We start from the raw sequence: 27,666 nt of genomic DNA, 5'->3' as shown, positions 1-27,666 counted from the left end.
AAAAAAAAAAAAAAAAAAAAAAAAATAACCACTTGCATCCCAAAAGCTACTGAAATTTTTTTTTTTAATTTTCAAAAAAAGAAATGATAGAAGTCAATCTCAACTAAAACTCAAACCATTACTGTTAGACTTTTTCAAGCATTTTCCATTTTCTAAACAGATGTTTTCATCTTATTTTGGTAATTCCTGAAATAAAAAAGAAATGGTTTAACTATTAATTTCTGATCTAGCTCAATTCAATTGTGAAACTTAACAAATGCTATCCATACCAAAGTAAGATATAGCCTAAGTTGATATCTACAGCGTAAGGATGAGCCAAACACCCTTGTTATTGAATGTAGTTCAAGGACCAGCAGCATCGCATCACCTGGGAGCCTGTTAGAAATGCAGACTCTCAGGTCTCACCTCAGACCTGCTGAAACAGAGACTGCACTGAACAAGATCCCCCAAGGATTCCTAGGCACTTTCATGTTTGAGAAGCACTGAAGACAATGGAAGGCTTGCAACAAAGTTAGAATTCTGAAAATATCCAACTAAGTAGAAGTTGATGAAGACATCTATGGTAATAAAGTAAAACAGGGGAATTTCTGATTTATGGATTTAAGAATGAAAAAGAGTTCAATCATAATATTGTGCTTCTTAAAGATAACCTCGTTCAAAATGGAAGCTCTGCTTTACAGAGACAAAACTTCCTGTAAGAGCCAGGTTTAGGCTTTATGTGAGTTCTCTCTGTCTCAGGAGGAAATGCAAAATAAAAACAATGCCATATTGGGCCCCATAAGTAAAGGATCTCCATGAAGTGAAAATCCCCATGGGAGCCCAACACTAGTCCCTCAATGATCCCTTTATAATGAATGAAAGCTTTAACAGATCATGATCCCCGAGGACACAGACAGATCTATCTATCTGTGATATAGGTTATGTATCACAGATAGATAATGATACCCAAGGTCAGGGGAACATTCACACAGTAAACGTTCAATAAATAGAATCAACCAAATTGTAAAAGCAGCCTGACTCCACCTTTATAATTCTAAAGGTTGTCTCTGAGGACGTTGAGTCCCAAGTTGGCTCAAAACAAAAGATGTATTTTACATCATTTTAAGAACCTTGAGGATGTTTGAAAGAAGACACATTTGGGATTCAGAATGGTATTTTGGTTTAAGAACTTTATCTTTAAATAGAAGAAAACACCTGATGGTTGTTTTGCAAATAGAGAGTCTTATTTATATCCTTTAAAAGTTTAAATACAAAATTTCAGACTGTAACAAAGGAGAGGTCAGCCAATAAGTAAATTCATCAACAACTCAAAAGGATGCTAATAAACATCTCTCTTACTGCCAGTGAATAAGAGGGCTGCTTGTTTAAGACACAGCAATCAAACACCTGGACATATTTTGGTCCTCAAGGACTAGGAGGATATGACAAACCAGCCTTTATAAGTCAGAGCTTTGGAATTAACATTCTCTAAAAAGCACTGATTGACTTTTCACCTTTAAAAGAATACAATCACTTTAACTTGTTCAGTCATTTTTGACAGGTGAAAACCTAACAGAAAACGTTTTTACCCTCTTATTTCTCGCTTAATGAACACGTTACTTATTCATGCTTTTGCGTCATCATTGACTTCATACTCTTCGTCTCTCCGATCATTAGTCTTCAAAGCCTTGTCTTCTTTTTTTTCTTGAAATGTCCCTGGTACCCATCTCTAACTATTCAGTCCAACTTCTATCCTCTTTTGATAAGTCCTTGTCTCTCTGAGATGGATGATAATAGTCTCCTTTTTAGCCTCTCTGATTCCAATCTCCATCCACCCAATTCATCTTACACATTGTTGCAACCCAAGCTTCCTTAAATAACACTTAAGTCACACGACTCCTCTATACACTCTTATTCATCATACTTTCTAATTTGGAGTATTTGGAATTAAATACTCCAAATTAGAAAGTATGATGAATAAGAGAAGTTCAGAATATGCATGTTCATCACTAGGATCTGCATCTCTTACTGTAATATTTGCTATCTATACAAAGCAGATGTATTAATTTCCTAAGGATATTGTAAAGCACTGCCGTAAATGTGGTGGTTTAAAAGAACATAAATTTACTTTCTTACAGATCTGGAGTTAGAATTCTGAAATCAGTTTCACTGAGCTAAAGCAGTGACAGTAGGCAGGGCTGGTTCCAATAGAGGCTTTGAGGAGATAATTTGTTTCCTTGCCTTTTTCAATTTAGAGTGGCTGCACATATTCCTTGGCTTATGGCTCCTTCCTCCATCTTTAAAGTGCATCAATCCAATCTCTGTTTCAGTCATCATATCGGCTTCTCCTCTAAATGGCTCCTCCTGGGTCCCTCTTCTAAGGACACTGTGATTATATTGGGCCCACCCAAATAATCCAGGATAATCTCCCCACATCAACATCCTTACCTTAATCACTTCTGCAAAGTCCTTTTTTTCCATATAGAGTAACATTCACAGCTGGCACAATTCACAGGGATTAAAACATGCATATATTTGGGGAGACACTATTCAGACTGCCACAGCAGATTCCATGCCGAAAATTATAGCCAGACTAATTACCTTAAAATATAAGGCAATAACACCATTTCTGGAAAATGAAGTAGATGTACTTTTCCCTATTCTTCCCAATAAGTAAAATTTAAAATCCTATATATATTTTTTAAAAAATAACAAGACTCTGAAAGATAGAAAAGAAAAAGGCAGATTGGTTGGAACTTTGAGACCTAAGTAATGAAATGGTGGTGAGTGCCTCGAGTTTTCTTTTTGCCTTACTTAGGCCAGTCTTAGGGCCGAAGAAGATAATGACCCAAAAATGCCAACAGAGCTGGGGTTTTTTTGTTTTGTTTTTTGTTATTTTTTTGCGACGGAGTCCTGCTCTGCCACCCAGACTGGAGTGCAGTGGCGCAATCTCGGCTTACTGCAACCTCCGCCTCCCGAGTTCAGTTGATTGCCTCAGCCTCTGAAGTAGCTGGGATTACAGGCACTTGCCACCACACCCAGTTAATTTTTATATTTTTAATAGAGACAGGGTTTCATCATGTTGACCAGGTTGGTCTCGAACTCTTGACCTCATGTGATCTGCCTGCCTTGACCTCCTAAAGTGCTGGGATTACATGCATGAGCCACCGTGCCCAGCCCAGAGCTGACATTTTTAAAGCCCAAAGAAAAGCCTGCTCTGTCTAGTCAAAGGAACGGGAAAAGGGTATCCTAGAAGACAAAAAACGTTTCAGCAACTGCTCTTCTCCAGCCAAACCCCACAGGAAAAAAACTGTGGCCCTAACCCTGACAGCCAGCAAAGACTGAGAGGGTATCCTGGATTTCCACGCTGCCAGGCTGTAGGCAGGCACCCCTATACCCTTTGTCAGTCACTCACCAGAGAAGTGTTAAAGAAGGCTAAGTTGGGAGTCAGGTAATGAGATCCCCCAGTTTCGGCCCCACTCCTCGCTAAGGTATTAATGGTGGAACCTGGAAGTCCACCTCAACCAAGCAGTGACCAACAACCCTCCCTTATCAGCTGGAGTGGTGTCACAGGAGGCCTAGTGGAGAGTGAAGACTTTCACCAACACCCTTCAGCAACAAGGTGACCCCTATTACAGTGTCAGTGCAGACCAGATGGGAAGCTAGAACTCCCACCTCCACCCACCAGCAACAAGAAGTCTCTCAACCTTGGACATGAACAGAGGCAGAGTGCAGAATCCAGATTCCTGCCTCCACCTGGTAGTAGCAATGTGGCAACCCCCCAACCCCCAACCCAACTGCCGCCACCTTCCCCTGCTGGAGCAGTGTAAGAAGCCAGATACAACGGAATGTTTAAGTAAGATCCAGAGTCTCACAACATACCAGGAAAATGTTCAGGTTAACACTTTCTGACCTTGACATTGACTGAATGAAAAGAGATGATCACTAAATGCCAACACCAAGATGACAGAGATGTTAGAAGAATTTGACAAAGATTTAAAAGTAGCCATGACAAAAATGCCCCAACAAACAATTACAAAGACACACGAAACAACTGACAAAATAGGAAGTTTCAGCAAAGAAACAGATATAAAGAAAACCAAATAGAAAGTTTAGAATAGTATATAAACAAAATGTAATGGCCGGGCGCGGTGGCTCAAGCCTGTAATCCCAGCACTTTGGGAGGCCGAGACGGGCGGATCACGAGGTCAGGAGATCGAGACCATCCTGGCTAACATGGTGAAACCCCATCTCTACTAAAAAATACAAAAAACTAGCCGGGCAAGGTGGCGGGCGCCTGTAGTCCCAGCTACTTGGGAGGCTGAGGCAGGAGAATGGCATAAACCCGGGAGGCAGAGCTTGCAGTGAGCTGAGGTCCGGCCACTGCACTCCAGCCTGGGTGACAGTGCAAGACTCTGTCTCAAAAAAAAAAAAAAAAAAAAAAAATGTAAAATTCAGTGAGTGGGTTAAACGGCAGAATTGAGAGATGAGAGAATTTGTGAAGTTGAAGATAGGATAGTAGAAACTATTCAATCATGAATAACTAAGAGAAAATAAACTAAAAATAAAATGAAGAGAGTCCCAGAGAGCTGTGGGACTTACAAACCTAACACTCATGTCAACAGAGTTCCAGAAGGAGAGGAAAAAGAGGACAGGGTTCAGAAAGTACTTAAGTAAATAACAGCTGAAAAACCTTCCAAATTTGACAAGGCATAAACCTAAACATTCAAGAAGCTGAGTAAACCTCAAAAAAGGATAATTCCAATGAAATGCACACCCAGACACATTGCCAAAATAGTGAAAACTACAAACAAGCAGAAGGAAATAAATATAAAAACATGAACCAATGAAATTAAAAACAAAAAAAAATGAGAAAATTAATGAAACAAAGAGCTGATTCTTTGAAAAGATCAATAAAATTGTCAAACTTCTAGCGAGACTGACAAAGGGAAAAAAAATACACAAATTACTAACATCAGAAATGAAGCCAAGAAAATCACTACAGGCCCTGCAAACATAAAGGAATACTAAAAAAAAAAGCAACTCTACAAACGTAAATTTGACAATTTAGATGAAACTGACTAATTCCTCAAAAAACAAACTACCATAATTCACCCAATATGAAATGGAGTATTTATCTATTAAGGAAATTGAATTCATAATTTTAAAAAGAAATCCCCAGGCCCAGATAATTTCACTGGAGAATTCTACCAAGCATTTTAAGAATTCACACCAGTTCTCACAATCTCTTCCAGGAAACAAAGAAGAACAATTCCCAATTCATTTCATGAAGCCGGTATTATCCTGACACAAAATCCAGACAAAACAGTACAAAAAAAGAAAACTACAAACCAATGTTACTCATGAATATGGACATAAAAATTTTTAACAGAGTTCAGCAATATATAAAAAGAATTACACACCATGACCAAATGGGGTTTATTCCAGGGACATAAGGCTCCTTCAATATACAAAAAACAATTGACGTAATCTACCATATTAACAGTCTAAAGAAGAAAATCATGTGATCTTATTAATCAATGCCTAAAAAGCATTTGACAAGTCTCAACACCCATTCATGATAAGAACTCTCAAAAACATAGAAATAGAGGAGAACTGCCTCAACTTGATACAGAACATCTATAGAAAACCTCAATTAACATACTTAATCCAGGTGAATGCCTGTATGCTTTCCTTCCAAGACTGGGAGCACGACAAGGATGTCTGCTCTTGTCACTCTTATTCATTACAGTGCTGGAAGTTTTAGCCTGTCCAACAAGGGAAGAAAAGGAAACACAAGGTATATAGATGAGAAAGAAAATAAAACTGTCCTATTTGTGGTTGAAAAAGCAATCCCCAAGAATTTGCACATACATACACACACAAGCCCCCACACAAAACTCCTAGGTTTCAGGATACAAAATAAACATAGAAAAATCAACTGTGGCCAGGCAGGGTGACTCACACCTGTAATCCCAGCACTTTGGGAGGCCGAGGTGGGAGGATCACCTGAGGTCAGGAGTTCGAGACCAGCCTAGCCAACATAGTGAAATCCCATCTCTACTAAAAATACAAAAAATTAGCTGGGCACCACATGCCTGTAATCCCAGCTACTTGGGAGGCTGAGGAGGGAGAATCACTTGAACCCAGGAGGCGGAGGTTGCAGTAAGCCAAGATCGCGCCATTGCACTCCAGCTTGGGCAACAAGAGCAAAACTCCATCTCAAAAAAGAAAAAGAAAAATCAACTGTATTTCTACATACTAGCAATGAACATATGGACATAAATACCATTTATAATTGCTTAAAAAAAAAAAGTACTTAGGTGTAAATTTAACAAAAAAGGACTTGCATCCAGAAAACTATGCAATGCTGATGAAATAAATCAAAGAAGATCTAAATAAATGAAAAGACCTATCATGTTTACGGATTAGAAGACTCAACAATAGTAAAGATGTCAGTTCTCCCCAAATCGATATAGAAGATTAACATACTTCCTATTAAAATCCCAGAAACATTATCTGTAGATTTAGACAGGCTTACTCTAAAATTTATATGAAAAGGAGAAGAAAGTGGAATTGCTCAGAATATTTTGTTAAAGAAGGAGAAAGTGGAAGGAATCACTCTTCCAATGCTAAGGCTCACTATATGGGTTCAGTAATCAAGAGAGGGTGGTACTGAAGGAAGGAGACACATAGGCCAATGGAACAGAACAGAGAACAAAGAAATAGATCAACATAAATATATCCAAATGATTTTTGATACTGCTATAGAAACAATTCAGTAGAGAAATTGAATTTTCAACAAAAATGGTACTGAAGCAACTGGGCATGCATAGGCCAAAAAAAAGAAGCTTGACCTAAGTCTCACACATTATGAAATAAACAAAAAACCTCAAAATCCATCACAGAGTTAAATATGAATGTAAAACTATAAACTTTTTAGAAAAAAATATGAGAAATCATCGAGTCTAGGGATACACTAAGAGTCTTAGACAATATCAAACAGAAAAAAGTGATAAAAGGGATTTCATCAAAATTTAAAACTTTTATTCTGTAAAAGATCCTATTAAGAGGATGAAAAGACAAGTTATAGACTGAAAAAAAACTTGAAAAACATTTATCAGACAAAGGACTAGTATCTAGAATATACAAAGATAGACCTTAGTCATCAAGAAAAAGCAAATTAAAACTCTAAAGCAAGTTACCACTTTAAAAAATCTAATGGCTTAAATTTAAGAGACTGACAAACCATTGCTGATGAGAACATAAACAGGCATATCTACTTTGGAAAACTGTTTAATAATTCTAACACTGAATGCACACATACCCAACTGTTCCACTCACAGGTATATCTCTAACAGATAGGTGTACCAAAAGATATGAAATAGCTATTGAAGCTGAATCGCTTTTCGTATGTTTATTGGCCATGTGTACATTCTCTTCTATGAAGTATCTTTTCATGTTTCTTACACATTTTTTATCAGATTTTTTTTATTGTTAATTTGTAGGATTCTAAGTATTCTAGGTACTAGTAAGGTGCTCATTATTATGTGATGCAAATATTCTCCTACTCTTGTGGTTTTCATTTTCACTTTCTTAACAGTGTCTTTGATGAAGAGAATTTTACAATTTCAACTCAGTTATAGGCAATGCTTTCTGTGTACCACTTAAGACATCTTCGTTAACTTCAAAGTATGAATATATTATTTTATGCTATCTTCCAGAAGCTTTACTGATTTTTCTGTCACATTTAGATCAACAACTCATCAGGAATTCCTTTAAAAAAATAGGTTGTGAGATAGGAGCCAAGGTTCTTTTTTTCCCCATATGGATATCCAGTTGACCCAGCAGAATTTACTAAAAAGACCTTTTCCTGTTGCTCTATCATGTCACCTTTATCATAAATCAAGTGTCTGTATATGTCTGAATTTGTTCCTGCACTTTATATTCTATTCTATTGGTTAATTTCTCTGTTTTGACACCAATACCTCAACATCATAATTGCTGCAGTTTTAAAATGAATCCATGTCTGGGAGTGTAAACCCTCCAGCTTTGATCTTATTCAAGATAATCTTTACCTTTTCATTTATTTATAACTTCTTTAATTTCTCTCAATAAAAAAATTTCTTTGGTTTTCTGTGTAGAGATATTGCACATCTCTAACCTGAAGTTACTGGATGCACTGTAAATGGTATAATTTTTTAGGTTTTATTTCTAATTGTTTAAGGCTAGTATATGGAATTACAACTGATTGTGCTCCTGTGTAACCACAACCCAAGATACAGAACATTTCCAACACTCTAGAAAGTTCCATCATGCTTTTTTGCGGGGTCAGTTTTCCCTGACACACCTCAGAAGCAATTGCTTTCTGATTTCTATCACCACAGAATGGTTTTGCCTGTTCTTGGGCTTTATCTATACAGCATGTATTATTTTATGTCTGGCTTTTCTTCCCCTCTTACAATAATATGATATTCATCTATGTTGAGTATATCAGTAATTCATTCTTTTTTATTGCTGGTTAGTATTTCATTTTATGAACATTTTATGATATATTCACTTATAAATTGTTGATGGACATTTGGATGATTTCTAATTTTGGGCTATTATGAATAAAGCAACTGTGAATATTCTTGTACAAGTCTTTTTGTGGACAAATGTTTTCATTTCCCTTATTTAAATACCTAGGAATGAAATCATTGGTTCATAGGGTTAAATATAGATTAACGTTATGAGAAACTGCCAAATAATTATACACCAATTGGTTAACACATGAGAGTTCCAGTTGCTCCATATCTTTGCCAGCATTTTGTAGTAAAACTTCTTTTTTGTTTGTCATTTTGGTTGACATAAAAAAGTATCTCATTGTGGTTTCAATTTCTATTTCCCTGATGGCTAATGATGTTGGACATCTTTTCATATACATATATTACCTCCTGTGAGATATCCGGTCAAGGCTTTTGCCCATTAAAAAATTAACTTTTAAAATTGCTTCTTTATAGTTTTATTATATGTGTACAAGTCTTTTGTCAGATACGTATACTGTGTGCCTTTTAATTAGCCATATTTTAAAATTGTGCTAAAATTTTTGAAAATTGACTTTGTATCCTGCAATCTTACAGGATTTCTAAGTTTTTGGGTTTTTTTTAATTGCATTGGTTAAGATTTCCAGTATAATATTAGAAGTAGTGAGAGTAGAGACCCTTGTTTTGTTCCTGATCTTACAGGAAAAGCATCACCATTAAATATAATTTTATATAATTTTAGCTGTAGAGTTTTCATAGATTATTTTTATCTGAATGAGGAAATTTCCTTCTATTTCTAGTTTATTGAAAGTTTATATTAAAAATGGGTACTAAACTTTGTCAAATTTTTGTACATCTATTGAAATAATCACATAATTTTTCTACTTTTTGTGTTAATGTGGTGAATTATATTGATTTTCTAATACTGAACCATGATGGTCATGATGTACAATCTTTTTTATATAGCTGGATTTGATATGCAGTGTTTCTNGAAAATTGACTTTGTATCCTGCAATCTTACAGGATTTCTAAGTTTTTGGGTTTTTTTTAATTGCATTGGTTAAGATTTCCAGTATAATATTAGAAGTAGTGAGAGTAGAGACCCTTGTTTTGTTCCTGATCTTACAGGAAAAGCATCACCATTAAATATAATTTTATATAATTTTAGCTGTAGAGTTTTCATAGATTATTTTATCTGAATGAGGAAATTTCCTTCTATTTCTAGTTTATTGAAAGTTTATATTAAAATGGGTACTAAACTTTGTCAAATTTTGTACATCTATTGAAATAATCACATAATTTTCTACTTTTGTGTTAATGTGGTGAATTATATTGATTTTCTAATACTGAACCATGATGGTCATGATGTACAATCTTTTTTATATAGCTGGATTTGATATGCAGTGTTTCTTTAGGAACTCTGTGCTTATGATCATGAGGAATATTCACCATCTGTATATCATTTTGGAAGAATTTCTGTTCAAATCATTTACCTATTTTATATTAAGTTGTTTTCTTGAGTTTTGAGAGTTCTCTATATGCAGCTTAAGTATCTATAAATTTAAGAATCTTTCTTCAGCCTAGAGTGACTTTGCCTCATAACTCTAATTTCTTCTCTTACTATTTTGAGATATGGCAGAGAGAAAGAGTATAATAGGGAGGTTGGAGGGAGTGCGCAGCCATGAAACATGAGGGCTGTGTTATCTGACACCCTGAGAAAGCTAGGTGACCCTGACTGCTAGAATTCTCTGCTATATCTCCTCACCTTGTGAGCTGTACTTAGCAGAATGCCTGGGGCAATAGGTACAGAGATACCTATTAAATGACAAGCAATAATTTTAAGATATTGATTAAATGGTTTAAAGAACTAGGCTTAGGAGTATTTGGATTTTTAACCCTAAGACCATTTCTTCAACTTCAGTAATTAATATAATGAAAACCTGGCAGATACATGGCACAAAGTTCCAGGCTACAGGCACACAAAATGCAAAACAGAGAAATAGAGGAAGACAATGGCTGAGAATCTGATCAAGAATAAAGCTCCAAAATAACAGAATTATTTTATATGTACCTCACAGGTAAAAACAGATAAATCCCTGTCTTTGTAATGATCCTGTCCTTGCATATTTTTCCAATGCATTCATTATACTTCTGCATCATTCTTTTAAGCTAAAGTACAACCGCTCATTTTTCAGCACTTCTTAATCAGTTATTACCTCTAGGATTGGCAACTAAAGTAATTCATTCCTCAGCAGGCTCAAATCCTCTTATTCATTTCAGATGCTAAGAGTTTACTTATGGCATCTTCCTATGAAATTCATGATCATTTCTTCATGAATTCACACATGATCATGATCATTAAAACTGGAAAGGAATAATTACATTTAAATTGGAAATAACTAATTATATGGAAAAGAATGCTATTCAAAAGAGAGCCATCAGCTGGGCATAGTGGTTCACACCCATAATCCCTGCACTTTGGGAAGTCAACGTGGGAGGATTGCTTGAGCCCAGGAGTTCAAAACCAGCCTGGGCAACATAGTGAGACCCCCGTCTCTAGAAAAAATAAAAAATTACAATTAAAATAAAATAGGGTCAACCCAGCATAAAAAGAAAAAAAAAAATGAAGTTTCAGTAAAAGATATCACTAATGAATAGTAGTTCAGAGCTGGACCTAGATCTACCAGTACTAACTTCATCTTCTCATTTTATTAATGAGTACATTGAGGTACGTTCTAACATTCTAAGAAGAAAGGATTGTGTCCTACAGTTTAAATCTCTCTATCTCTTGGGCTGAGGCTGGACAAAAAGTTAATGAATGAATGGCTATGGGAATAGATGAATGAGTGAATAAATAAGTATTCTTCTAAATAATGGTCATAAAGCTAGTTAGTGTCAGAGTCAGAAATAAAACCCAGTTCTCCTCCTTTTTTCTTCTGTGGTAACTTCTTGGGTAAATTCATAAGTTGTAGCTACACTAGCAGTTTAGTTAGTTGCCAGGAGAACAGCAATCTTACCAAAATCACTGAGTGACCTTAATTGTGTTTTTCTTTTTCCCATTATGCTTTAAGACATGCAAACAAAAGAAAAGAATGAAAAGTGCCAAGTGGGATGTCATAAGAAAATTGCACTGTAGCCAGATCACACATAGAAAATGACAGAAAAAGGGTAGGCAGAGATGGCTCTGTGATTTTCTTCTCACTCTCACCTGATCTAAGAGATATAAAAGGTACAAAGTTAGAATGCATTAGCTGTCAAATCAACAATATTCTATTAGAGGCACACACTTCTCTTAACAATGGAGCCATTTTATAACCACAGGCTGACATGGTCCACAACCAGGGGAACAAGAGGTAGAAAAGATCAAGGACAGGATATAATGTGATAATGGGGACAATATACTTACTCCTCCAGAAAGTGCTGTTGGGGTCCTATAATAGAACCTGGCCGGCATATTCTAATCCAAGCAATTATTTCAGCGTGTGTAAACCTGTAGTGTTTCATTACATAACAGGCTATCAATGTCCCTGTTCTTCCAAGACCAGCTGTAAGAGAAGGAAGCAGAATAAGAAATACAAAGTCTAGCAAATGCTCCCACAAAAACACTGAAATCAAACCTTGCCCAGAAACTGCTCTGCATTCAAGTGTGACGATATTATCCACAGCTACTAAACATAACTGCTATCATGTAAAACTCATTTTTTCTTTAAACAATGGAAAGGGCAAAATGAAGCTGCCATACATTTGGGGGCAAGAAAGTGATGTGATAAAAAGCAAATGGGTCTGGCAGCAGCATTACTGGCTGGATTGGAAAAGCCAGAGATAAAAGCAAGAGAGATGAGATGGAAGGCAGGGGCAGGGAAGCAAGGATGGCTGAAGGAGGTTGGGATGAGGATGGAAAGGGATGAGGCCGAGCAAATGCAATAAAGAGGAAAAGATGAATGAGAAACCCATTAGGACTGGGTCACAGGGAAAGTTATAGGTAAGTGACATTTCTGACCTAGAAAACTGGTACAATGTTGACTTCATCCATGAAAACATTTAGTTAGAAAAGAAATAAGGAAAATAATGTGTGTATGTGCGTGTGTGTGTGTGTGTGTGTATAAAACAAAACAAAGTAGGGGAACGTTGATAGTTTCATTTTTTACATGTTCAAGAATCTTTTGCTTTTGAGGGGACCTTTGTCAGCTTTCCCTGATCAAACAATAAAGGTAGTTTTCTCTTATCTCCCAGTACTTGGGAGCACACAGTACTTCAGCAAATCGAAGACTACCGTCGTGTAGTATCTAAGTTCCACTAAGAAAGAAAAAAATTAAACTATGACATGCTATCAATTTTAAGATGAATTCTAATTTCAGAAATGTTAAAATGTGAAAAAGGTATGTCTTTAAATCTGTGTTCCTCAACCTTTTTTACAGTATTGTTCCTTCCAGGAGCCTCTTTAGATATTTTATTCCTGATCAATCCAAATGAAATTTCACTGTCACAGATAGACTGCATATCTGTTTATGTAAATCTGTGCTTTATTTAAAAAAAAAAAAAAAAAAAAAAGTTTTTCCCCCCCCAAAACAACAATTTTGTCCCCTTGGGGGCAATATTCTTGGATGGAGAATAGATATTGAAAATGCAAATTAAAGAACAATCAATCTGATGTCTACAGATGCCTGACATTTCCTTCCCATTAACCCTTCCCATTTTTTTTTTTTTAAAGACCGAGTTTCGCTGCTGTTGCCCAGGCTGGAGTACAATGGCGCGATCTGGGCTCACCACAACCTCCGCCTCCCGGGTTCAAGCGATTCTCCTGCCTCAGCCTCCCGAGTAGCTGGGATTACAGGCATGCACCACCATGCCCAGCTAATTTTGTATTTTTAGTAGAGACAGGGTTTCTCCATGTTGGTCAGTCTGGTCTCGAACTCCTGACCTCAGGTGATCTGCCCTCCTTGGCCTCCCAAAGTGCTGGGATTACAGGCGTGAGCCACAGCTCCCAGCTAACCCTTCCTTTTTAAGAAGTATTCATACTCTGTTTTATTAGATGAAGTGTGTGTATGTTCTGTTTTAATCTGAAGGGACTCTTGTCCCAGATCAAACATCAATGTTCTTTAGAGGCGTGAGGTTTAATTATGGTCTCAGTGGGGCTCCCCGTTGTTTACGATTAAGAGTTCTGAGTAATTTGCCTTCTATTTCACCCAGTGCCTATCATTATTAATTCCCTAGATGCCTGGCAAGACTACAAGCAACCATATAGATAAAACACAGGTGACATCCTGGAGCAGAAGCCAGAGCCCAGTGAGTTTCCAGAGTTCTTCCTTCAAGTCACCAATTTGGGTGTCTATCTAGAGAGAAAAGGGCCTTCCTTATGGAGACAACACTCTCTCTCACTGCTCCCCCCTGTGAAAAGACCTGGATGGCTCCCTCACTTAGGCTCCTGTTCACACTCACAACCAAAAAGGAGGTGCAGGAAATTTTCCAATTTCTCTGAAACTAAAGCAGCTTCCCCCTTTTAAAAAAGAGTCTATAATTTTGATCTATAAAAGAACGTACTTAGCACTCAATAGTTAGGAGCTCTTACCACAACTGAACAGAATAGGAACATTTCACTAAGTTTCTATAAAACTTTAACAAAATTTTAAAGCATTTGTAATTAAAGGGCTCCCTGCCACAGCATGACAAGATGTTGAAAAGTGTTCTATTTATACCAAGTCAAACACCAATTGCTTTACAGTTCCAGGCATTTTCTGAAAGCCCTATAGAACATCAATAATCACATACTGGAATATCACAACGTTGCTGTATTTTAGATTATTATTTGTGGTAGAGAATTTCAAGAATTGCTAGCCATCTCCTTTATCAACCACAAAGTGAAATGCAGATATTGAAATGTAATCCCCAGCAAATTGGTTTCTAGTTTATCTCTGTATAAAATACTTTATGTTGAGGCATGACATATTCATTCCCTTTTCAGTAGCTACCAAAGTTCATCTGACATAGGAAAGATTCTTTCTCCCTCCTTCTTTTAGTTCAATTAAAAGACTGAGTGTTGCTTGAATTCCCAGCAAATTAAGCTGACTTAATCAGGGCAGATGTCAAAATAATTAACAAGCCTATAGTAGATAAGTATGCTGTGAAAAGCAATACAACTGTAATTAAACCAAACGTGTAATCCCTATAAAAGAACCCTTTATGTGTGTGCAAGTGGAAGAAAACGAAATAACACTCTCAAAAAGACATCACCACATGTAAATGTGACTGTCCTATACAAGAACTGAATTCAATGTTAAAGATTCTGATTTAATATAAAAACATCTACAATACAGACTGGGTACGGTGGCTCACACCTGTAATCCCAGCACTTTGGGAGGCTGAGGCAGGTGGATCATCTGAGGTCAGGAGTTCAAGACCAGCCTGGCCAACATGGCAAAAGCCCATCTCTACTAAAAATATAAAAAATTAGCCAGGAGTGGTGGCGGGCACCTGTAATCCCAGATACGTGGGAGGCTGAGGCAGGAGAATTGGTCAAACCCAGGAGGCAGAGGCTGCAGTGAGCCAAGATCACGCTATTGTACTCCAGCCTGGATGACAGAGCGAGATTCTCTTTCTCCAAAAAAAAAAAAAAAAAGAGGAAAGAAAAGAAAAAAAAGAAATCTGCAATATAAAATAAATATATTTTTTAAAAGGTAAACATTCACAGGTCAAGGATATAGAGAAAATATCTGTAATAAGAATGTTTAACACCAGAGAGTTTAATTTGCACAAGGTCTCTCAGGTGAGAAATATATCAAGAAACACACTGAGTTTTAATGAAAGCTTTGCAGTTCTTCTCCTTTGAATTTGTCAGTCCAAGATACGGATGGCTAATCCACAGATAAACTCTATGACGTAGTAATAATAAAACTACTTGAACTAGGAAATAAGGCCAAATTAATCTCAGGAAAAAATACAATTTTTATGGCACAAAACTAAACTTTGAAAGAGAAGATAGGATTATTTCCTGCTAAACATTGATATAAATGTTCCCATTAGCTCTCAAGTTCTACTGATGTTTAAAATACGTGACATGTGGGCTTTTTCTGGGACCTGGGCAATACTGAACAAAATGCAATGGAAAAGCAAACAGGGTGCAAATGAATCACATGGGGACAAGCCAACACACTGCCACCCCACTGTGGCCTGAAAGCAGCACCCACAAATGAGCCAGCAAGTGACACCTTCCAAGCCAGAGACAAGACATCCCATAAAGCCAGGGCCCATCCTGCTAGCTAACCGGGTGGTTAGGCAGGGAGAGCTCTGTCCACCCAGGAGGAGGCAGCCTGGCATGGGGAGCCCTCCTCCAAACCCAGGCCACGTGCTGCTCATTTCCATCTCTCCGGGTCTCTGGGAAACCGCAGCTTCCCATTTCTGCTCACATGTTCACAAAGTACCTCCACCTACTCAAATCTTAAACATAGAAACAAGGGCCTACAAAACGGCATTTTAATTTCTGTCAGAACCAAAGCCATACTCGTCTGAATAAGTCAGTTACAGCAGCACTAGGCACATGAAAAGAACAGCACCCTCCCCAACACCTACTAGATGATTAGCATAAAATGAGAGGGAAACCAGGTCTAGCCCCAAAACCACGAGCACAGCACCACCCAGCGACACTAGGAGGAGCTGCGCATGAGGAATTCGAGGCTCCAGCCCAGGGCAGCCCAAGAGATTTCTCCTCGCTTAAATCAAAGACCCAGTAAAATATCTGAAATATTTCCAGTATTATCCACACTGAAAGATCTGGAGTGGAATGGATTTTGAGCCTCCTTGAAGTCTAACAACTAAGCTTAGAGCAAATGGCATGTCATATTTTCTGAGTAGCTGACATGGGGTTGCCAGATAAAATACAGAATGCATGTTCCCTGCAATATTTGGGACACACGTATACTTTTTGTTTTAAAAGTATTCGTTGTTTATCTAACATTCAAATTTAATTAGGCAGCCTGTATTTTTATTTGTTAAATCTGGCAATCCTAAACCTTCTATACTCTGAACAACTCCTGCCCCAAAGTATCCACCTCCAGAGATCAGGTATTTGCAAAACCAACTCTTTAAGTTCATTCCAAGAGGCAGCATCACATCAGCAGCATTGTAAGCTAGCCAATTGTCCCTAACAACAGGCATGGAAGACACTCTGCTCCATGAAGCCAAAGACTAGCAGGGGAGGGATGGGCAGAGACTGGAATGGGGGTCCAGATAACTGGGTCATAAAACAGAACCACGACAGTGCAAGAGGATGGGGAAGAGATGAGCAATTCTGAAAAAAAAAAAAAACAAAGGAGAGAGGAAAACGAACAACCCTTGCCTCTTGAGAATTTCACCTGTTTAAAGGTGTTCCTGCAGCCTAAGGACACTGCTACTGTAATTTCCCCTCATTGTAGCACATGGACCTGGAAAGGTAAAGTCTGAAAAACTGGCATATCAAGAAAGCCACACCACCACCAACTGTCCACACCCAAGCAATCGTTTCTTTAAGAAGGGGTTACAAAAATGAGTTTGTGTCCCAGTTGTCTCAAATTAAAAACCTCATTGTGTTCTAAGACACTAAACAGGTTTTGTTTTATGTTACTCGCTCTTCTTTGGCCTGCCCCTTCGATAAGCGCAGCCACCACCACCAAGGCCTTGCACACACCTTTGCAGTGAACGGCAATGGCCCCTTCGGTGTTCTCACAGATGTTCAGGAACCTTCGCACGATGTTGTCACTGGGTGTGCTGCCATCTATGAAGAAGAGGTCATAGTGCTCGAAGCCAGCGTCTGTGAAGCGCTTTGCCTCATAAATCTTTTTGTTCAGCCTCACAACTGCAGTCACATTATGCTTTTTGAAATAAGGAAAGTAGGCTTCAGGGGCGTGAAGAGGATAACCTAAAGGAAGAAAGGAGCAGTAAGCAAAAGGCATGCATTTCATCTTCCATAACCCAGAAATACAAAACTCTCAACAATGAAGTGTATAAATCTCAACAAAGCTTGGGAGGAAAGTGTGTTGCGTGAGAGAAAAGGTCACAGCAAGCTCCTAAAAGCATCAATCTTCATAACTGTAAGCACCATAGGAGGTTAAAAAGAAAACTTCTCTAAGTACTGGAAATACATCATTAAAGTTCAAAATCTCAACCTCTAGATTCGAATCCTGGGAGCATACTCTTCCGACTCCCAACACAAAGGCATTCTTGAAGTACTCAAATGTGCATAACAGACCTAGAATGGTTCTTGGTGACTTTATTCTCCCTTGAGCTTTATTCGCCACTTGACAAATATTTTTCAACTACAGCTAAAGCTTTTTTGCCATATGTAGAGTTTTAATTTGTAGTACAACGCTCCCCAAAAGCAATTATTATTAAGTACCTACTACGTACAAGTCACAATTGCATATCATTTCAAATTCTCAAAACCATCTCTTAAGGATGGCTAACTCCATTTAACATATTAAGAAACTAAAGGAGGGGGTGTTGGGGAGATATTGGTCAAAGAAAACAAAATTTCAGTTAGAAAGGAGTATGTCCCAGAGATCTATTGTACAACATGGTGACTATAATAACAATGTATTGTATACTTGAAAGTCATTTAGAAAGCAGAATTTAAGTCTTCTCACCACAAAAAAAAATATGTGAATACTTAAGTAAAACTTGACATAGCCATTCTACAATGTATACATATTTCAAAACTTGTTGTACACCATAAATATATAATTTTTATCAATTAAAATAGAAACATTTTTTAGTTAAAAACAAAAAGAATAACTTTTGTGGATACCTCCTTTTTTTGAGGGAGGAAGATGCTCCGTCTTTAAACCCCCTTTTATTTTTGAGCGGCTCCACCATCATGTGAGTAATCCTGGGAGCTATGCAGTCAGCTGGGTTACAGACCTAGCCTTAGCTAATCAGCCAAGGCGACCACTGGGGGCGCTGGCCATTGCAGGCCTTGCTTGGCAGCTCCAAAGGTTCAGGGGACTAAGTTCCCAGCACACTGATGGCCACATCTGTAACCCATTCAGGATTCACTGATCCCTAACATACCAGCTGAGTGAAATTATCTCAGTTGGAACCCATTCACGATGGTAGGTTCCAGGGGTGGCGGTAGCCAGCAAAGTGAATCAGACTGTTTCCGTGCTGTGTCCTTGGCTGTATTTCCTGCTGCCTTGGATCCCTGTTATGCTAGTCAGCTCTCAGCTCCAAGCCAACTCTCTTATGCTCTGTGACACTGGGGCTGGAGTCCATATACGTCCTACATTTCCCAGACTACCTTTCTATCTGACTTCCTATTGGTTGTAAAAATGGGAGGCACTAAAGTGCAACCTGAGGAGGAGGAAGGAACTTCTTCCTGTCCTCCTGGCAGCATCACTTCAGCAGCAGAAAACAGGAGCAGCCAGGGCTCTCAGCTTACTTTGGCTCTCATACCACCATCCTGCTGCACTCACCTCTGAGGCTGGAGCCCCCACGGTCTCCACTCTTCAGCCCCCAAATCCAAACACCAGCTGTGTGGCATTCCCTTCAGAGGTCAGAGCACCAACCTTCTGGCTCCTCCTCAGAGCTCCCAGGTTCTGCTAACTCCACTTTTGTCCCTTTCGTCCCCCCAGTCTTAAAGGTACTAGCTGTTTTCTCCAACATATTCTGGTTTCTTCAGTGTTGCCTTTTTACTTTTTAGTCTTTTTTGAAACAAACTCCTTGTATTAAATTTTTATGTTTGAAATGCCTGGTGTGGTTCCCATTTTCCCACTTGGGTCCTGCTCATCTTTTAAACCTAGTTCTCCAGCCTTCTCTTAAAGTCTATGAGCCACCCAACGTACTCCAAAAACTGCCTTTTACCAGAGTTAGACAGCCCTAACTGGTACACTTGGCCAGGTCACACAAAGGACAAAGACAGAATTGGAAGGCAGGACCAATTAATCCACAGCTCAGTATGTGATTTTCACAGGCCATGTTGCTTTTGAGCAAAGAGGTAATACACTGCTTATTTAAAATCTTCTTTGTAGAAACAAAAACATATACAAACATGGAAAAAACATGCTTTTCTAACTGCAAAAATCAAGTCTGTTTTCCTAGTTGGTTTACTTGCTCAAATTATTTCCCTGCAACAGATTTATAGCCTAAAGCAAAAAGATAACTGTAGTTGGCATTAAAAAATAACAGTTTTTCTATTATGTGAGGAATGGGGAGAAGAAGGGCTCATAAACACCTGGAAAGCCTGTCCTGGGTGTGGCAGGCTGGTGAGAGCTTCTGCCTCCAGGTTGCTAGCATGCCTGGGATGGCAATTGCCTAACCCCTTCCTCCCTGCAACAAAGGCTGCAAGAATCTCTCCTTTCATATATGAATTTCCATCATGAGTAAATGGCAGCATAGCTAATATGCCTAAATAGAATATTAGAAACGATGTACATCTCTTTTGAGAAAAAAACAATGGACAGAAATTGTCCAAATATGGCAACAGGGCACTGAAATAACAATAACAACAATAATTGTACCTAACATTTATCAAGCACTTACTATGTGCTAGCCACTATGCTAACTGCTTTATGTGGATTATCTCATTAAAACCTGCAATTACTCAATTTCTGATGCCTAGAAAAGCTGGCCCATACACATACAACTAGTAACAGGTACAGCCAGTATTTCAGCCCTGACAGTTTCCAACACCCGTGCTGGGGCTAATTTCAAGTAAGATTCAACTTGATTCTATCTGTTAAGGCTCCAAATAAGAGAACATGATATGAGCATGAGCGGTTAGAGTTGGTGAGCAGGTTTTACAAAAATCCGTAAAACTGTTCAGAATAAATATAACGAACAGTGAAAATGTCCTATGACCTGTGAACAACTGTGTGTGGTTTTACGGATGTAAGTGAGTGCTTTTTGTGAGAGACTGGTTTTAGCAATGTGTGAAACGTGCCGACCCAGAGCTGATGGAGCCTTCATCCGACCCTTACTCCATCTGGCCACAAGATGGTGCCCTGCCATCACTGAACCACAACAAAGTCCTGGCGTTGAGCTGACCAAACACATGAACAGGGTATCAGAGTCAAAAGAGATTTCTTTATTCATCTCTTCCCAGGCCCTCATTTTAAAGTTTGAAAACTGAAGAACAGCAGAGTCAAATGACTAGTCCGCTCAGTCATTATTGAAAGTAAAAACTGCAAAATGAGCAGGCAAATGTAGAAAGACATAAAATCTGTTGATTAGGCTAGTTAATGATAAAAATGTAACCACAATACCTGCTATCTAATAAATGCCTATTATGTGTGCCCAATACTCTGCAAGGCACTTCATATAACATCTCTAATCCTCACTAGGTGCCTGCAGTGAGCATCATATTTCTCCCACTGTGATATACAAGAAAACTGATGCTCAGAGAAGTTGTGGAACTCACTGAAGTTCACGCAGCCAAAAAGGAATGAAGCCAGGCTTCAGCCTGCCCAGGCTCTTTACTAAACGGGACACTGGGCTTCTCTCATTAAAAGGAGCAGGCTAATGCCTCAAATTGTTGGGATTCTCAGTCTGAAGCTATCTTTCTGTGTGTGTAAGAGAGTGTGTGTGTGTGTGTGTGTGTGTGTGTGTGTGTGTGTGTGTGTGTGTTTAAATAGAAGTGAGAATGACAGTGACACTTAAGAGACATTTTTACAGAAAATCTGAAATCCAAAATATCTGTTTCATTCTGTTGTTATCCATCACTTATCAATTCAAAATTGTTTAACAAAAAAAAAGTAGGGTTCTTCTCTTCCCCACTGTCAAAACAATGTGAATCAAAATGGCTAAAAGAAACTCTTAGTGTTCCCTGTTGACACAAACACACACTTAATACATTCTGCCCAGATCCCAAGATTTTACAGCTTCCTTTAGCTACCTCCTAGCAACAGCTTTTTGATCATTTTTTTAAAACCTCAGCTTTTCTACCAACGAACCTCTAAAATGACTTTCAGCCTCCTCAGAAAAACAAAGGTTTCTCAATTCCAAAAAAAAAAAAAAAAATTACCAAGATGTCACTGTAATTGGATCAGGTTTATTAATTCCATCACAAAATTATTTTCTCAACTTCAAAAAGAATTTACAAAGTTAAAGTCCTTTACAAAAAAATATAGTGAAGCTTCTAGTGAATATCAGATCTTAAAATGGAAATTCCAGTAAAATAGCAATATTTTACCAATGGCAGCCTTAAATGAAATTGTTCTAGGCATCATAAAAGCTGACAAAGATGAAATAAATGTACATTCAGACTTTTTTATGTCAATATGAGAGGGCACAATATATGCATAGACTAAAATATACATATAGAGCAATATCTTAAAGGGATTATTTCTTGATTATATTATGTTTTTAAAGAGCTTTACTCTTTATATTGCTTAAACTTTCTAGAGTGAGTGTGTACATCCTCTATAATAAAATTTAAAAGAACACAGAATTCAGAATTAAATAGACCAATATTTGAATCCACATGCCAATAATTACTGGCCTATGAACCTGGACAAGTTAGGTAATTCCTGTACGCCTCCAGCTTCTTTTCCATAAAATAGATCCCACCTGCTCCAGAGGGTTGTTCTGATAATTAAATAGATGATGTGTGTGCAAGAGACTTAGCAGGTAAGCGAATGGTAGCTATAATTTTTCCCCGTATTAAATACAGGACCAAAAAATGTTTTAAATATTTTTGACACTTATAACTTATTATACAAAATATGCATATCCTTCTATCTAGTGATTCTATTTCTAACAATTTAGAGAAGAAACTACAGCTGCAAAAGATGTATGAACATCTATGCCAACCACAGCAGTTTTAAAAGTGAAAACTGTTCATCTGGTTAAATAGATGATGAAATTCAAAAGAAAAAAAAGAATAAGAATAAGTGAAAACAACTTAGATCTCATTCAAAATAAATTAACAGGCTGGGCTCAGTGGCTTAAATCTGTAATGCTAGTGCTTTGGGAGGCAGGAGGATCGCATGAGCCCAGGAGTTCAAGATCAACCTGGGCAACATAGAGACCTCATCTCTACTAAAAATTAAAAAAAAAAAAAAAAAATCTGCCAGGTATGGTGGGACATGCCTTGTAGTCCCAGCTACTTGGGAGGCTGAGGCAAGAAGATCATTTGAGGACAGGAGTTCAAGGTTGCAATGAGCTATGATCACACCATTGCACTTCAGCTTGGGCAACAAAGCAAGAGCCTGTCTCTAAAAAAACAAAAGCAAAAACCAAAAATAAATTAACACAATATGGCACAGTCATATGGTAGAATAATATGCAATGCAATCATGGAAAATGATTACATGGATCTACATTTACTGCTATAGAAAGAAGTCGTGATATGTTAAGGGAAGAAACCTGGCTGTAAGATAGTAACTATGTTATGATCCCACTTCTGTTAAAAAAAGAAAATATTTTTAAAACGCATGTATCCATAGAATACACAATGTCTATATACATAAAAATATTTTAAATAGCTTTTACAATTATACCTCTCAATTTCTCATTAAGAAAACATAGTCAAACACATGAATCACAAATGGTGAAAGTCTTTTGACCTTGCCAAATACCCAACAACAAAACTACTACTGAAACAATATCCCTACTAACATTTCCTGGGCCTGAGTCAGGTAATTTGCACAGAAAGCAGGTTTAATCAGTCTTATCTTGAAAGGCCAACTGTCAGAAAGCAGTTTCCTCAGGTTCTCAACATGTAATTCCTAACAACCCAAAATGACAGAGGTTAATTACTGAATGTCCAGACCAAAACAGATTATTTAGCAAGCTTATAAGTGAGAAGATCAAATTCTGGCTTCACCATGGAGGTATCCTGTTTGTGAGCTTAACTCTCAAGACCTGGATTGCCCATCCACACAGTAAAATGATGATTCAAGCAGAGTTCCCTATTAGATACGTCACAGGTATGAAATGATAAGCATATTTATGAAAGCTCAAATTATAAAACCTAAATGCATAAATAACAATATGCAATGAAACTACATTCTAGAATATTCATTAAAGAAAAATAAATCTTTTTTTTTTTTTGTAAGAGACAGGGTTTTGCCATGTTGCCCAGGCTGGCCTTGAACTCCTGTCCTCGAACTCCTGGCCTCAAACAATCCTCCCACCTCGGACTTCCAAAGTGCTGGGATTGCAGGCACATGCCATCATGCCCAGCTGAAGAATAAATCTAGACCAGGGGTTTCAAGTTAGGTTCCCTCAGAACACTTGTATCCCACCTCTATGATCAGATAGAGAGAGAGAAAAGAGTAGGGAGTGGGGCGGGAAGCTATTCTGTTCATGGATATTTTTCAATTTTATATACTTCTCTTATAAATTATTCTTGAACCTCTGTTGTCTATCATTACTTTTCTTCTAGGGAATGTTAGTAGAGAGAAAAAATTAGTAAGTACAAAATATGTATTAATTGGAAAACTTGCATAGCTGATCATGTTTTATTCGAAAGGTTTATTTTTAGTTTTGCTTTTATTTTTTTCCTAAATATGTATGCCCATGGCAATAAATATGCTGCAAACAAGTAGTTTAACCACTGTCAGCCAGAAAATTGTACCTAGTTGTCACAATGGAACTAAGTGTATCAGTGTAGTGGCAATGTTTAGGAGTCCTCCTCTGGTTTGGAGTACCAGTTCTGCCTATTACTTTGTCACCTTGGGCAAATTCCCTACTAATAAGGCTCAGTTTACTCCTCCCTAAAATGGAGATAACAATATCTATATCTCATAGAGTTGAGTGTTAAAAGAGATAATGCTGTAATTTGTGTAACTAACACCTAAGCATTCAATAAATGACAGATTGTCTTCACCATCATTATTCAACATGGTGTTACCCAAAGAATACCTTCATGTGTAGCACTCTACCAACAAATAAATCTGAGAACCACTGAAAGAATACAGCAATCTGCTTATAAGTTTGGCCAGTTCGTTTCTCAGATTCTTCTCTAATAATTGGGGGTCAGGTAAAGTCAACATCCTATTCATGGCAAGCTAAAAATTTGTTAAGTTCTAAAACAGTGATTATAGCTCCACCTACTGGAAGTATAATATTTAACACACTAGTCACCACTGTTCAATTTTTTAAATTGTGAATAAATATTCTTTGGAGAATATTACCAAAGAAAATAATTATGTGAGGAAGTTAAGAAACTTAGAAAGATAAATCAAAATAAATGTTTGGATGGTAAAGGAAAAAAAAACCTACCATTTTCAATTTTGCTTTTAGGATGTGGTCCACTAAATGCTAAAATTTTCCTGGAACAATCCAGTTGAAGTCACCATTTTCAACTCGACTGGCAGAATTTTGTAAGAAAAGAGAGAAAAATATTTTTATAATTCGTTATACAATTTAGGAAACCCTTACAAATTAAACCGCTTTTCACTCTTAGTACTAATTAGACATACATGTAGACAAATATAGCTTAAAATAAAAACATGCACCTGATTCTCAGAATGCTATTTTGGAATTCAGTCTGCTTTAGAAAAACTTGTGTCTAGACTGTATGAAACGTTTAGAAACTTTTATTTACAGCAGAGGTATTTTGCATAAAATGTTTGTTTCCCGGCCACTCTGCAAAGAAATGAAATGAAAACAAACATTGCTTGTCCTGGCAATAAATAAGAGAAAATGGGAAATATGAACACTTTCCATGAATTGTAGTAAACGTACTTTAAAAAATGAAAAAAAATCTGTAAATATCAAGCTCATGATGAATACACTTTCAGTTTTTTTTTTTCTCTTTTATAGAGCTGATATCTCTTGTCAATGCCGATTTTTAGAGGGGGAAATGGCAAAAGGCAGGAGCGAGGGATACTGGCACATCCATTCCACAAACCAGAGTCAGACAAGCTGTACTCTGAGGGCTAACAAGACTCAGACAAGTGACATACACAGAGTCAGGTGCTCCTCCACTCCAGCTAATGAGACACCTTGCAGGAAAGTGTACTGAACACAGCTGATCTTCCAATTGAATTTTCATCTCTCTTTTAAAATGTTGACTTTTAAATTAAGTTTTAACTCCTATGAAACCAAAAAAATATGCCTGTTGGCTGACTTTGAGCACCAGTTACCAGCCTCTAGTCTATACACGCTAAGAGATCCTCAGAAAAGGCTTAAAGACCAAGAAAGTGGCCAAGCACCTTCCCATGGCTCCATCATCTCCCCCATTTTCTTCCCTTCCCCATGTGCCTTTGAACCATGGGACACTGGGGCATGAGTAAGGTTACCCCAAATTTTGCAGTCATTGGGAGGCATTTGTGCAATGCATCACAAAATATATATGTCACCTCTTTACTTACGCTGTCTTTACCACCACCACCCCCTCCCCACCTACCCCTACCCTTGCCTCCTCATCTCCATCCTCAGGGCAGGGAAGCAATGTTGTTCTCTTCACTGGGCCATCTATTACTATTCATATAAAAGCTTTCTCCCCATTATATGGTAAGGACCTTAATAGTACAAAACTGACCCAAATATAGACTCTGTACTCTACTGTAAGTACACAATAAATATTCATTAAACAAATTGGAATATGGCCATCAAAAAAAACTGCAGCCACTACTTTAACTACTTAAATTGCCCATTATCATTTCCATGAAAATCAAAACTTGGTTATAAAATATAATTGTCATTTTTTAAATGCAGATGTTTCCTCCCAGTTATAAAAAGTTATATGTGAAACTGTGCATACCATTTTATAAACATCTGAACTGTATTTAATCTAATTGCAATAAACATAATATCTCCAGCCGGGCGCAGTGTCTCACACCTGTAATCCTAGCACTTTGGGAAGCCAAGGTGGATGAATCACCTGAGGTCAGGAGTTCGAGACCACCCAGGGCAACATGGTGAAACCTCGTCTCTACTAAAATACAGAAAATTAACCGGGTATGGTGGCATGTGCCTGTAGTTCCAGCTACTTGGGAGGCTGAGGCAGGAGAACTGCTTGAGCCCCAGAGACGAAGGTTGCACTGAGCTGAATTCATACCACTGCACTCCAGCTTGGGCCACAGTGAGACTCCATCTCAAAAAAAAAAAAAAAAAAAAATCTCCAAAATGCCCTAAGTAAAATCTATTTTATGAGTGTTATGAATGTTATGAATGCACATGTGAAATTAAACCTCAAGCATAGCTTCTATTTATAACAAATAAAGAATCTAATTATGGCAATTAAACATTTGCTTGTTTAAATAAAAGTCTCAAATTAATTATCCAGTATCTCTCAAGTAATTATTAAGCTTAAAATAGTATTTGAAAATCCAAGAATAAAGGTATGCACTAATCATCAAGAGACTAAAACCAATTCTTTATGAACAATAAAAGAAAACAGGTTTCTACGGTCACTATTTCTGTATCCTTGACCATCAACCAAGTAGGTTAGATAAATACACTGTGCAATATCTCTTATTTGGATTACAGAAATCCATTTGGTTAAATAGCAACCTTTTATAATTAATCATATGGAGAGAGGCAAGGGACTCCCTAAGATACATTCATTCACAGAACCAAAAGAATATGTTTGCAAATCCTCCTACTCAAAAAGATAAATAGGTAATATTGGGTTATATTCAGCAGCCAGGATAAGGTTGATGGAATAAACAAAAAAGATTAGGTCTTAGACCTAAATCTGAGAAAAAAATTAATAAGCTTTTAACCAACCTAATATAATATACGTTTACTTTGGTAGTCTTCCAAAGTTAATATTTGTGCCTTTATTTCTAGTGAATTATACAAATGTCAATATTTATCAATAACAAAATACTTTATATGACACAAATTGGTTTTTCTAATTAAACACACACATACACTTCAAAGAAATCTAGATCAGACAGGAACTTAAGGTACTTTCCAACCTTACCACATTTTATAAACAAATACCTAAGCAACGATGAGGCAAGAGTATGATTTCACCACTTCTGATCTGAAGCCTACTACCTACCAAATACTATGCAAAAAAAAAGACAGATGTTCTTCACTGTAAGAAAAACCCAAAATAAAAAAATCTGAATTCCTCAAAGTGATACATTTAGGTGTTGTTATTCACTGTGCCGTAGGATTCTCCAGTCTACAAAAGATTCACAGCTTTCTTTTGAATAGTTCACTCTCTTGGTGCACTCAAAATATAATTTGACTAAAAAACATGAATTTTTACAATCTTTTTTTTTTTTTTTTTTTTTTT

General features: G+C 37.4%; 1 protein-coding gene across 1 annotated transcript in view; it reads right to left on the bottom strand.

Moving 5' to 3' along the window:
- The window catches only part of CDC14A (cell division cycle 14A), a 155,795-nt gene that overhangs the window by 20,438 nt on the left and 107,691 nt on the right, over window positions 1-27,666 (bottom strand). Inside the window, 4 exon segments of the mRNA XM_017865166.1 lie at window positions 11,911-12,049; window positions 17,164-17,394; window positions 24,693-24,734; window positions 24,737-24,775. Coding sequence (XP_017720655.1) covers window positions 11,911-12,049; window positions 17,164-17,394; window positions 24,693-24,734; window positions 24,737-24,775 — 451 coding nt within the window.

Source organism: Rhinopithecus bieti, unplaced genomic scaffold (assembly GCF_001698545.2).
Source record: "Rhinopithecus bieti isolate Rb0 unplaced genomic scaffold, ASM169854v2 scaffold_78620, whole genome shotgun sequence".
Lineage (NCBI taxonomy): Eukaryota > Metazoa > Chordata > Mammalia > Primates > Cercopithecidae > Rhinopithecus > Rhinopithecus bieti.
Note: the sequence above shows the minus strand (reverse complement) of the source record. Positions and strands in the feature narration are given on the sequence as shown.